This window comes from Clarias gariepinus, chromosome 18 (assembly GCF_024256425.1).
Source record: "Clarias gariepinus isolate MV-2021 ecotype Netherlands chromosome 18, CGAR_prim_01v2, whole genome shotgun sequence".
Lineage (NCBI taxonomy): Eukaryota > Metazoa > Chordata > Actinopteri > Siluriformes > Clariidae > Clarias > Clarias gariepinus.
The window spans coordinates 18,640,386-18,654,349 of NC_071117.1; the positions used below are offsets into that span (position 1 = coordinate 18,640,386).

The 13,964-nt window shown below is 37.3% G+C and overlaps 1 protein-coding gene across 1 annotated transcript; it reads right to left on the reverse strand.

Moving 5' to 3' along the window:
• Positions 1 to 457: 457 nt before the first annotated feature.
• On the reverse strand, positions 458 to 13,567 carry LOC128506875 (ribose-phosphate pyrophosphokinase 2). The gene is made up of 7 exons (XM_053477483.1): positions 13,249 to 13,567; positions 8,753 to 8,936; positions 8,039 to 8,137; positions 7,530 to 7,654; positions 5,058 to 5,231; positions 2,709 to 2,868; positions 458 to 737 (listed from the first exon to the last, which is right to left on the reverse strand). The coding sequence occupies exons 1-7, from the start codon at positions 13,368 to 13,370 to the stop codon at positions 645 to 647; spliced, it is 957 nt and encodes a 318-aa protein (XP_053333458.1). The 5' UTR covers positions 13,371 to 13,567; the 3' UTR covers positions 458 to 644.
• Between the last annotated feature and the right edge of the window lie 397 nt (positions 13,568 to 13,964).

Genomic DNA, 13,964 nt, shown 5'->3' on the forward strand with positions numbered 1-13,964 from the left:
AGCGGTTGATTTCTCTTACATGGCTGTTTAAAGGGTCATCGGGTTTTGAATCATATAATCGGCTTAAATGTTAAATCTGGTCTAAGAATAAAGCATGTCATAAAATCATAAAATGACAGAGCGTAAGAGAGAGAGAGAGAGATAGAGAAAGAATGACTTCTAGTTTGCTAGTTTCTGTTTAACCTTTTATTCCTGCTTCAAAAATTCTTGGGAACCCAGATATGGAACTTTATAAATTTTGTAATGCAAACATTTAAATGTCTGCTTGTAGGGAAAACTATATATATATATATATATATATATATATATATATATATATATATACACACACACACATGCATATCTTGCAAAAAAAAAAAAAAAAAAAAAAAAAAAGATCAGTAAAATGCATTTTCCTTTTTTAAAAAAAGAAGTCCACATACTGGATGATCTAATGGAATGAAATCAGCATGAAATATTTGGTTAACACAAAAGATCCCAAAAAAAAAAAAGAGCCATGGTAAACTGCCACAAAGTTCGTTTTGTGAATGGAATGTTTGCTCCTGGATGTGACCGACTCTCAGGACTCCCGAGTGGTGATGATGGGTACTGGCCGAATGGATATCATTGACGTAGGAGGATGAAGGTCTAACCGCTCTTCTCTTTTACAACGGAACGTGACTGAAAAGGTACGAGACGGATTCGCCGTTGTGGGTTCTCCGGATAGCCTCGGCTAAAATCATGGAGATGTCGATGACCTAGAAAAGATTCACGCAAAAAATAAATAAATATCAACCACATGCAGCCATTGAGCACCAGATACAGCCACTGAACAAACAAACAAAAAAAGTTTAAGAGCAATCCACAAATTAAAAGTGATCTGGAAGCAAATGCCACTCAAGCGTATGAAAAAGTAACTGGAATACCACTATCTGCACTGCAAGCATGAATATAAACAGTCACTAAATATAAATGTGATTTACTTCCTATATATATATATATATATATATATATATATATATATATATATATATATATATATATATATATATATATATATACACACATATACACACACATACAGTGGAACCTCGGATTACGAGTAACGCGGTTTACGAGTGTTTCGCAAGACGAGCAACAATTTTTTTTATAATTTTTGACTTGAAAAACGAGCATTGTCTTAGTTTACGAGCACCGAGTATCATGTTTCACGCATGCGCTTCTTGTTTTAACACTGAGCGTTAGGTCATCACAAGTGAGCCAACGGTTTTTCTCTCTCTCGCAGCGGAATTGTAGGTAATCGTCTCTCATGCTGGGTGAATACACACACACATACACACGTGTGTGTGTGTGTGTGTGTGATGTGCGTGCGTGCGCGCACACACACACACATTAACGGAGAGACCGTTTTTAAAACCGTTTAAAAATTTGCAAGGAACAGGATCACTACTGTAAAGTAAAAGAACCACAACAACAACAAAAATTAAACAGCTCCTTACCTTTGAAAACAGTTGCGACAGAGAAGAGTTTGTGTGTTTGTTTGGCAACCTGAGAGAAGGGGAGCTGTAAAGCCGAGACCTATCGTCTCCCCTGCTGGGTCTTAGTGCTTGCAGTGTTTTTGAGTGTGTGTGTGTATGTGTGTGTGTGTTTGTGTCTGTGTAAGGCAGAGAGTTTGTGTGTTTGTTTGGCAACCTGAGAGAAGGGGGCCGTAAACGTGAGCGAGCCCCCTTCAGCCCCCCTCCTCTCAGGTTGCCAAATAAACGCAGAAACTCCTCTCTGTTGCGATTGTTTTCGAAGGTGAGGAGCTGTTTAATTTGTTTTTTTGTTGTTGTTTTACTTACAGCAGTGATCCTGTTAGTATGCGCTCATGTGAGTGTGACTAGGAATGTTCCGTGCTAATTTTTAAACGGTTTTAAAAAACGGTCTATCTGTTAGTGTGTGTGTGTGTGTGTGTGTGTGTGTGTGTGTGTGTGTGTGTGTGTGTATCTGTCCGGATTTATTTAAAAAAAAAAAATTAAGGTAAAGTACAGGTTAATTTGTTTTATTTTTACTTTATATTTTGTATTAATTATATTTATGTATTTATTTTTTGGGGCTGTAGAACGAATAATTTAAGTTTCCATTATTTCCTATGGGAAAATTTATTAATTCCGAAACGAATTAAGCTCGTAATCCTAGGTTCCACTGTATCTTTTTTTTTTTCTTTCGGGATCAATGAAGTATGAATCAAAAAAATTTTAACGTTAAACGCTCAATTCATGTTCATTGTGGTGATGGTGAATTTTTTCCTTCTACATCCCAATATTTTGTGGCTAGAAAGTGAAAATATAAAAGAAATATCACAACTGACATATCTAGATATCTGTTTTTCTGATCTAAAACATTTTTTTAAACATTATTTAAATGTATTTGTTCATATTCATAATGCATTTATTTCTACTATATTTTATTTTCACTCACATTTCTGTGTATTTATTTGCTCTTTGTGTGGTAGAAGCAAACTATTTTTTAAGCTCATTCAGGAATAATAATTACTGTATGGTGGATGACAATGTACTGCTCAGGAAATATAAGATTTGTTTACAATTATTTAAGTTAAAGGTTAAATGTCGTTAAACATTTCAGTTGTGCATCTATTAATATAAATAAAGCTAATACCGTAGTACTTTTTATTTGATTTTTAAAATTGTGATAAGCAATGATCTAATATTTGAGGAAAATAATGATACCTGAATTTTGGGACATTGCTTCATCTTCTCCTCTTGTGGAATGGTGTTGGTGACAACAACAGCCTCGAAGGGAGCGTTGTTGATCCGTGAAATCGCAGGACCCGAGAAGATGCCATGGGTAAGAATTGCGTAGACCTTTATAGCGCCGGCAGAGATCAGCCTGACAACACGATAAATAAGACAAAGAGGGCAGATGTTAGAGATAAAGCATCAGAATAGGTGGAAAAGATTGAGGGGGGTGAGATAACATCCATTACCCTGAACAAAATGAGTGTGTTGTAAGCAGATCCAACAAAACGCAGACACTAGAGATGTTTTTTCTTGAATAGTGTTTACGGTCTGATTTTGTCTCAAGCAGCTTCATTGCTTGCAGGTTGTGAAATATTAAAAACTACATTAAAGTATCTAATAAGCTTTGAGATTTGTACAATGTAATTGTGTAAATGTGATCTCATGCAATACATAATCTTGTTTTCCCGCCAGTGTTCTGCTCCACACTCCAGTCCAGTAGGTGGCGGTTTTGCACCAACCATCTGTAAACCGACGAAGCACTCCTTTTGCAAAACATGAGTATTAGCAGTTTGTACTGAATAAAAGCTGGGATATATTAAAGGTCTTTGTCAATCGTAAACCATTATAAACTTAAAAAAAAATAAAAAATCATTTAAAAACTGCTAATTAATTTCGAATAAAAAAAAACTATGCCAGAGATTTAACTGCTAAAAAGGTTTTACATAGACGCTATGGGTGTTTTCTTTAATGAATGGTTATCAGGAAAATATCTCCTGGGCATCTAATCTTATTAGGTCTTTTTTTTTATTCATTTCTTTCTTTTTTTTTTTTTTAAATAAAACTGGGCGAAAAAAAATTAATATCGAAGGTTGTTGTCAAAAGATTTTTTTTTGACACAGATGCATTTAGAGTCTTTTTTTTTTTATTATTCAATCCTTTTTTGGAAACAGAATAAATTGTATATTGGTTAGGCTACGCCCAAACCCAGAGCTGTGGAATAAAATCGATTTTGGAACATAATCTTTTAGTGGAATAGATTTGATTTATGGAATTGTTGGGTCAGTTTTTAATTCTATATCGACTCACACTTTTAAAAGTAATCAAAAAAATAATAATTCTTTGCATTGTCTAAAAATTACTCGCAAAATACACTTGTTTTGCAAGATTACTCTATCGTCTTACATTTAGGCATTTGGCAGACGCTCTTATCCAGAGCGACTTACATTTTTATCTCATTACACATCTGAGCAGTTGAGGGTTAAGAGCCTTGCTCAAGGGCCCAACAGTGGCAACTTGGTGGCTGTGGGGTTTGAACCTTCCGAACCGTAGTCCAATGCCTTAACCACTGAGCTACCCCTGGCACGCTTCATCGCACGCACGCACGCCAATCCACCAAACACAGGGAGAACATGCAAACTCCACGCGCACAAAGTCCTGAGGAGGGAATCGAACCCTCGACCGTGGAGGTGCAAGGCCACAGTGCTAACCACTACGCCATCAACAACATAGGCTGAAAATCATTTTTAATGTTTATTAAATATTTTTAGGAGTTTTTTTAACACTTCAAAATCTGATCTGTAAGAAATTAAGCTTTTTATTAGGCACTTAACATCAGTGCTGAAAATCCCAAATATTTACATAAATCCAGTCTAAATATGATTTCCAGCAACCATACTTAACCTTGACAGCTGAATTTAAATTTATATTTCAATTATGTAAAAAAATATATATATTATGACAAGAAAATGCCAAATCCAATCAATTGACTGAAGGAAACCTCATTTAATTCTCAGCAGTTGAAGAAAAGCCATGCTTATTGTTAACCACAACACAAAACACAATTTAAACATTTTCTCCTTAATTCAGTTGTATCCAATTCCCACCTGTTGGGTTAAGACACTCCCACACCAATGACAACTAAAACGTACTTCCTTTGGCGAACGTGAAGCCATAAACTGCATCTTTTGGGACTGCTGCTCAGGGACCGTCAGGAAGCAGCGTAACACACTCGGAGGACAGGAGCGACTGATCCCTTCCGCTTGGCTTATGTTTCTATGATCGAGGCGGTAGTGTGAGAATGCCATCCCTCCCCCAGAGAGAGCACGGCACATCTTCTCGCTCTAGGCTACGGATGGCTGTAGCATCAAACAGGACCCGAACTTGTGATCTCCGCCATTTGGGAGCCCCTTTAATAACTTTACCTTTAAAGCCAGACAGCCCACGACCAACAAGCAACCAACTCCAAGCTACATAAAGGAATTGTTGCTTTTTTAGAAAGGATTTTTTGTCCGTGTTATAATGCATTCAGATTGTGTATTGGATTGTATTTCGACCTACTTATCAGCAGCGTGGCAGATGGTTCCACACGTGTCAGCCATATCGTCCACCAGGATGGCCACTCGGTCCTTCACGTCCCCTACCAGCACCATCCGGTCCACCTCGTTAGCTTTTTTGCGCTCTTTATGAATGAGAGCAAACTCTACGTTCAGCCGGTCGGCGATGGAGGTCACCCTGAGGACACATTTGCAGGCTTTAAACTCACACATGATCGCGTTAAATGAGCAAAGATTACTCTCTGAATCTGATACACATGACATGGTGTCATGGTAACCACATCCTGCCTTCTGAAGAACCCACGGTTTCAGATGACGGAAATACTTGAATACAGCACAGGTTTAGGATTAAGCCCCGATCTTTGGTTGTAAACTTAGCTGATAATGATTTACATATTTTCTTTAAAAGAAAGCGTTTGAATCCTTTAGTCTATTCAGCTCCGTCACCTCCTCATGGTTAATTTTTATGCTAATACCATAAACAACTCTAGTGCGCCTCTTATATATCATAGCTTGTTAATTAGCTAAGCCAAGTCTCTGCCTTAAATTCTCATAAGATATCACTAGGGCTGCAACTAACGGCTATTTTGATAGTCGATTAATCTAATGATTATTGAAACGAATAATCAGATAACAAATGGCACAATTACTTCAGCTATCCGATATTAAATTTAGCTAGGTTGTTTTGGGCGTTACTAATAATCAAGATAATAAATATGAATACATCATTGAAAATTATTCTCATAATGAACTGAGGAAACAATCTAAAACCAAGGACGGCAGTAATAAAATTTAGCTATTAATTAAAGCTTGAAGTTGACAGATGGTGATTACGGGAGTGGATGAAATGTGAAGAAAACCAAGATCAATTCTGTTGTGTAGGTGAGTGGTCAAGTGTGAAGGGCTCATGAGTGAGGTAAGTGGGAAAAGGACACACACCACCTGAGGAGAATAAGGCTAATTAGTTTGAGTGTGTGTGTTGCTATGAGCCGGAAAAAAGCCTGAGAGAGAAACAAAACCGGTCTGCAGAGGCCAAAAGCCAGCAACAAGGCAGGCATGTGTGTTGCTGTGAGCGACAGGTGGAGAGTTCAACAGGATGAGAGAAAATGCGGAGCTCAAACCCCAGCAATAAGGCGTGTCCTTGTGTGAACAACCAGTCACAAAATCTCTACATTCTCCTCAGGTGTGAATTTGCCGGACTCTCACAGCCTTCAAAAAGTGAAATTGAATTGAGATTTTAGCTCGCGAAGGTGTTTGCCGTCACGCTATGTTATGTACGTCATCTCCTGTTAACCTGACACCTACAGTCAGAGTGTCTGCAGTTTGTGCAAGAATTAACCGTGATGACGTCATCAAGTAATTAACAATTAAATCCATTGCTGACTAATTTGATTATCGATTTTGGTTGTCAAAAGTTTAATTAATACTTTAAACTTTAAAAAACTTTAAACATCAATAAAAAAATAATTAAAGAAAAAAAAAAGGGCGCTAAAAATAATTAAGTGCGCTATTCAAGCCATAACTGCTTAAATAGTATCAATTTATAAACAAAATAAAAAGTTATAACAGCTTTCGTTCCCTTCTTTAACGCTTGTTAACTGTGTACTGTCTTGTATATGAAGATATATTAAGGGTAAGTGATACCATAAGTACTTAATGCTTGGATAACGATCATGTTTCTTGTATAAATGATTCATACGAAGGGCGTTGATAATGAATGCTTTAAGCACAGTACAGTGATGAGAATCTATGCCCCAGTCAAATATTTCAGCTGTGCAAACAATTTAAAACAGGCCATACGTCTGTGAATGACGAACCCAGGTAAGGTGGCTGGGAGTCGACTGCACTCATTCTTGTGGACATAAACAATCATATTCACAAACACAACTTAAATAGTCATTGACACATCCTCTGTACAATGCTCACCTCACTCTAAGACATTTCCGCATGTTTGGACCGATAAATGAGTTCTTGGGAGGCCAGGGTTTTTTAATTGAAGCACGCAGTCTTACTGTACTGGAAAATCTTTCTAACTTGATGGTACCCAAGCACTAGCGAAACGCAGGGATAAGTACACTAATGTAGCAGGGGGGATTATAGAGAGAAATAAAGGGTTTTACTCTTGTGTTCGGTTATTCTATAGAATCAAAAGTTTTTTTCAACCAAAGAACGTTTTAAGACTTAAATTACCTTTATTTTTAAAACTAAATTAAACAAACAGCTTGCCATTATCCAAAATATTTTTGAGGCATAATTAAAAGAAAAATTATAATTAATAGTTGAAACACAAAGTTAGCAAAGTTCAAAGCACTAACAGTCACAGTACACTGATTTATTATCCACTCTACTGACCGACAACGTTTAAACTGAACACCAAAGAAACCCTTAGTTAAAGCTGAACCAGTAAACTTCCCCAGGTTACCCTTGAATGCTTGACCCCTGACCCCATCCACGATCAAAACGGCAAAAAGTTTACCTCTTAGCGCCACCGGCGTCAGGCGACACGATAATGCAGTTTTTCCACTCCGGAATGTTTTCTCTGATCCACTGGAGGACCGCGGGTTCTGCGTATAGGTTGTCAACAGCAATGTCAAAAAACCCCTGGAGGGCAAAAGACAGCAAAAGGCAACAATCAGACGACTGAAAATGAACCTGATTCTTAAAATCACTTCGAAAGGTCAGGTCATGTTTCCCGGACGTTATGAGAGAGAGAGACCCCAAGCATTTGTGTGAGATTTAAATGTAAAAAAATATGACATGACATTCTTTAACATGATGGATTTTAGCATGCATAACTACTTCTACACGCCCATTACCATTTTTTTTTCATGTTTTGTATAGGTTTCTTTAGTGTTACATGTTGCATGCAAGTTATAGCGCTTATCCTTGTTGTATTTATTAGCAACTGATAAAGCTCAGTTGTATTAAGCAACATGTTTGAGTGATTTTATAGTTGCTGGTTTGCACTGGCTGTCAAATCATTACCTGAATCTGGGAAGCATGAAGGTCCATAGTGATGATATGATCTGCTCCGGCTACCGACAGCATGTTAGCAACCAGTTTAGCAGAAATCGGTGCACGGCTCTGAAAGGAATTTTTTTCTTTTAGTTCAAACATATTGCTTTTATTCTTAGCTTCACACCATTAAAGCAACTATTATAAACCGAACAATGCACAGCTTAAGCATGAGTTTCAAAATCAATTGAGATAAAAGAATCTTTGGACTTTAGTGACATTTTGCAACATTAAAAGGGATTGGGTGATTAGTTTTTTTTTTTTTAAGCCTGTGACAAGGTTTACTTACTTGGTCGATGTTAAGAGGTCAAGCTCAGGCAAGTCCTGTTTTAAATCTTTAAACCTTGACCTCAGCTTTGGCTGTTAAACTTTTTTTTTTTTAAGTGTAACTGGGAATGCATTCAAGCAAACAAACTGCTATAATGCGAGTATATCTCTCATGGGTAACAAGAGTTAAGAGTCTATTCCCTTAACATCTTTAAAATAATCATTTGGCATCAGATACATTGAAATGTTCTCTAATCTACTGATAAAAAAGGATCGGTCCTTAATTTAAGGCCAAACACGCAGTCTAAAAAGTCTCGTGCTTAGCAAACCTGAGATCAATAAAATCTATTCTGACATATACATATGACAAAATGCAGGTGAAATTAAATTTCAGCATAGTTTTGAAAGGTTTCTGACTTTGTCCTTTTTGTCCTGCCGGGCGTAGGGAAAGCATGGGATGACAGCGGTGACACGTGACGACGAAGCGATCTTGCATGCATTGATCATAATGAGCAGCTCCATGAGATTGTCGTTGATTTCTCCACAGCCGCTCTGTATGATGTAGACATCCTCGCCTCGCACGCTCTCTCCTATTTCCACGCTGCAGCAGACAAAAAAAAAAAACCTGATCACCACTGACATCATTCACTCATTCTTTATATCTTTTATCCTGTACAAGGTCACCAAAGGCTTGGAGCCTATCCCACATTTTAAACCTGTTTTTAAGGCATTCCTGTTTCATATTTAAATAGTGTTTGGCTAAAATAAACAAAACATGACTGGTTAATGTTGTTAGCAAAACAGAACACGTAAGCAATCACGCACCAAAGATCCCACTTAAGTTATTGCCCCATCACCTACACCTACCCATAGAATACATATTCATATGTATATGAGATTCCATATATACATGTAACGTAACGTAACTGTGATATTACTTCAGGCCAATCTTTTGGGGTCACCACCCAATACGATAATCACAACACCTACGCGCTGATTTAATTAAAATTGTGATTCTATATTACATCTTTACAAAAAAAAAGTTTATTAAGTAATTAAATGTAGTCCAATTCTTGTAACATAGATTTTCTCACTTAAAAACCAAGTGCAGCATTTAAACAATACAAACTAACTTACAATCCAAATGTTTAACAACTAACTGAGCGGCACATATCTCTGTTATCTGCCAAAATTATTTCTAAACAATTAGAAAACAAAATAATTCACTCCTACAACACAGGATAAAAATGTGTAAATAGTTTGAAGTGTGCCACCTGTAGGATTATATTATTTAAGCTCAAATAGACATTGAGTGCGCGGCTCAATTAGTCTAATTTGTTGAGTGCAAGAGTGTGTAATGAGTGGATTTGAGTTTGGAGAAGCCAGAATGGAGAATTTTACTGCGGGTGATTTTTGATAATGTAACGCCATAAAACGAGTTACTGTTGCGCCACTCTAACAGTTCTGCACTCGGTACAGAATCGTTTAGATCTGAGGCTGATTGGCCGGCCTCCGGTTACAGCAGATCAAACTAAAAACCAGCTAATTCTGGTCACTGGCCGATCGACCAGTTCATCTCTATTATGAATGTAAAAAATTATTATTATTTTTAAAATCTATTTTGGAGTCAGTGTGGCGACATGAATTGCTGCACAAAAGAATTGCAATTAACTGAATCAACTTTTCCCTCCCATCTCTACTTAGGCAAGTTCCAGTTAATTAAATAAGCTTACTGGGAGAAGGTGTTAATTGTCCCCAAATTGTTCTTTTATTTTGAAGCTTAATTGTTGTTAAAACATTTAAAACACAACTGATCCTATCTTTATTTAAACATTTTGGGGTTGGATTTGCATCACAGCTAGGACTCGCTGCAAATTTCTCTTCAGTCATGGGAGTGTTCTGCATTTTTTTTTCTTTCTTTTATTATTATTACTTCCTTGGGAATGCTCTAGGATCTTGATCTAGAAGGGTGCAGTTCATTTCAGTACACGTTCTCAGCCTGGAAGGACCTTGAAAAATAACCTGCTATCTACACACAAAAGATAGCATTAGTACACATCTGTTTGCTTGCACTGTGAAAATCTGAGATCAAGTCAGCACTTGTGTGAAAAATTCCTTTCAGGAGATTGGCCTCCTGCTGTTTGTCCGTCTCTGACCGTGTCATTTGAGGGAACAAGAAAAAGGGACCATGACGAATCCATTGGGGACAAAACGAAGGCCCTACATGTGAGACAGGGGTGAAAACCCCTATACAATCATAAACAATGCTAAAAGTTCTGACCTGTGGCAAGCGCTAGCAAAGCTAGTAAAGCTAGTTTCCAGGAGTTAGCTTAATGCTAACTTAAGTCTAGTAGCAGGATATCAAGAAATAACGTTTAACTTTGCATTAAAAATCCTAAATTATGATGTTATGTTTACAACAACTATTGTGTAAAAAAGAAGTACACAAGATTAACCACCTGAAGCTTTAGCTAACTAAGGTGTTGCTTAGCTCTCTCTGTATCTGAGGGAAAAACTAGCGATCATAACAGGTCCTCAATTTAATCACTCACCTAGCCTCTTGCTACTCAAGTTTAGTTTTTTTTGTCTAGTAGCAGTAAATCAAGGCTGTAAATCTAAATTTTTTTTAAATAAAAATATAAATTTTTACAAACAAATTTCTTCAGTATATAATGTTTTTATATTATCATGTTGTTAATGTTTCTGCATCACACCGCACAGGGTCCTTAGTGTTTCTGAGGTAAACTGTTTTTAAAATATGGGTAAATTAACTTCAAACAATAATCCTTCACTGGCCAAAAAATAAATAAATAAAATTAAAAATTAAAACGTCAACCTAAAATCTAACATGGCCACATTCATGTTGGACCCACTGACCAGAAGTCCCAAAAATGCTAGTTTACTCAACCACCACATAAATGTATTTGAAGATAACAGCTCTTGCGTCACACTTGGGGCGATAGGTGAATTCACAAAATGTAGTTTAAGCTTTGTAGACAGATCTTGTAGATTTTCAGCACTGTTAGGCTAACCTGTGATAACAAGGATGACCTGTGCAACAATCTCTGTGCAAGCATTTGAGGCTAACTGTCACATTTTATTATCCAGTTATTTAAAGCACAACTGTTTTAACACTGGCAGTGATGAAATGGAGAAACGTGCAGCTACTTGGCCCTTAGGAAAATCTTCAGACTTTCTGTCCTGTACTTTGAGACCTTAAATCTTAAAAACAAGTCCATTTTAACATATCACCAATCCCATGGTGTTCCCAGATGAAAAATATGGCTTTATCAGATCAGGCACACATCACTAAAACAGCCTGAACTTGTAAAACCTCTTCAATTACATCAATTAAAATATTTGTCTTTGTCTAATTCATATTACTTATAACTTGACAACAAATGTTTGTAATATTACAAAATCTACCAATAATAGCAGTGATATAAAAGTTCCAACTTGTGCTGTATCTTGGCTGGTCAGACTAAGCTGGATTTTTGTGTTGTTTTACCAGGAATGTCGACCTTGACATCCTGTCCTGTCTTGTTAGACACTGTTTAAGAGGCTTTCGACATCCATTTTCAATACTGCTTTAAAATACACTATATGGACAAAGGTATTTGGCGACTCTGTTAATTATTGAAATCAGGTGTTTCAATCAGGACCCTTATCCCCAGTAAAGGGTACTGTTAATGCTTCAGCATACCAAGACATCTTGGACTTTATGCTTGGATTCTATACTTCCAACTTTGTGGTAACAGTTTGGGGAAGGCCCTTTTCTATTCCAACATGACTGTGCCTCAGTGGACAAAGCAAGGATTCTAAAGACATCGTTTGATGAGTTCGGTGTGGAAAAACTTGACTGGCCTGCACAGAGCTCTGACCTCAACCCCATCGTGCAACGAAGATTGGGAGCCGGGCCTTCTAATGTACCATCAGGGCTTTGACCCTATAAATGCACTACAGAATAATTAGGCATGAATTCCCACAGAAACACTCCAAAATCTTGTGGACAGGCTTCCCAAAAAAATGGAAGCTCTTAAAGTGGCAAAGGGGGGACCAACTCCATATTGAAGAATATGTATTTGGATACAATTTCAGTGCAGGTTGGCCAAATACCTTACTCCATATAGTGTATTTGAGTATTAATAAACACTTGATACTTATTGAGTTATATTTGATGTACAGTATGTATGTCAAGATGTACATCATATTAGATCTGACAACAATTCATGGTTGTGCTTCATGGTAGAACTAACCCTGATACCAACCATGCAACGGTGCAACCTTTAACATCCATCAAATCTTTCTAATGGAGTTTATGCAATCACATTGTACCCTTCCTTATTGTTGCTGTTATTTAATTTTGTTGCTGTTAGTTTTTCGAGGGGCCGCAGGCTTTACGCTAGATGCCCTTCCTGCGCAATCTTTCCCTCCCCATTTTGGGACTGGGGCTAGGTTTTGGTAATTGAACCTGTGCCTTCTGCATTCCAGGGGAGAAGACTACCAACAAACCATCAACACAAACTGTAACTCCAGCAACCCTGTCACGTGGCAATAAGTAATGGTAATAGAAACTGAAAGGTAAACTGAATTACAGATGTGGAGCCATGATCCTATTGCGCAACATCAGGATTAACAGTTACATTAACAATTAAGCTTGGTGCATGCACATTGCATTACTTTTCAACAGGAAGTTGGTGTTTCCCCAATCAACCTTAAAACATCTGAACTCCGTGGCTGATTTGATGGGTGTGAAAGTGTGTTAATATTTTTTTTATATAGAAAGAACATTCTAAGAAAGGTGACAACAGTACAGTTAGGAGAGATCAGCACGTGAGCCGGTGAACTCCATTATGTCTGCAGTTTAAAGTGCACGTGCTACCTATTACCCTTGCGACTGATTAAAAACTCACCAGGTTTCCTGATTGCTGAATTTCTTGGTGATCACTTTGCCCAGCTCCAGCCCGAGACGGTCGGCCACTTTTTGGGACAGGTCGTGGTGGGAGCTCCCGCTGAACAGCACGATGTTAGGCATGGTGGAAATGCGCGCGCTTATTTTAGGAATATGCACAAATAAAAACCAGGAAAGTTTCCTGAAAAAAAATAAAATAAAAAGGAGATAAAGAAAGTAATCTCCAATGCACGGAGCTGGGCTGGTTAAAGTGAACAAAAACAGCAGCGCTGCATGCTAGATAAGCGCGGTGAGCCCGGGAGCGCGCAATCAGGAAGTGACGCAAGAGAGCGGAAGAAACAAGCGGAAGTGCATCATTTATCCTGACAACATGGTGTTTAGCTCATTTTTGTGGTATAATAAATGTAATCTTTATATTTGCTAAGTTTTTTTTATTCATGAATGTAAATTTAATGACAGCACACGCCTCCTTCTTTTATCCAAAAACTAAATGATTTAAAAATTAAAGAGTTTTAAAAAAACTCTAAGGCTATTAGGATTTTACTTTTACTTAAAAGATTTACTTTAGAGTCATATGGCATAATTTACTTAGTTCTTACTTCAGGTGCTCCTTTACAGTGGATTTACATAGTCCTTTACCTTTATTTACATATTATTTAACAGTCAGTTTGTTTACGTTTGATTAACCAAGGATAAGCAATTTTCCTCTGGGATTAA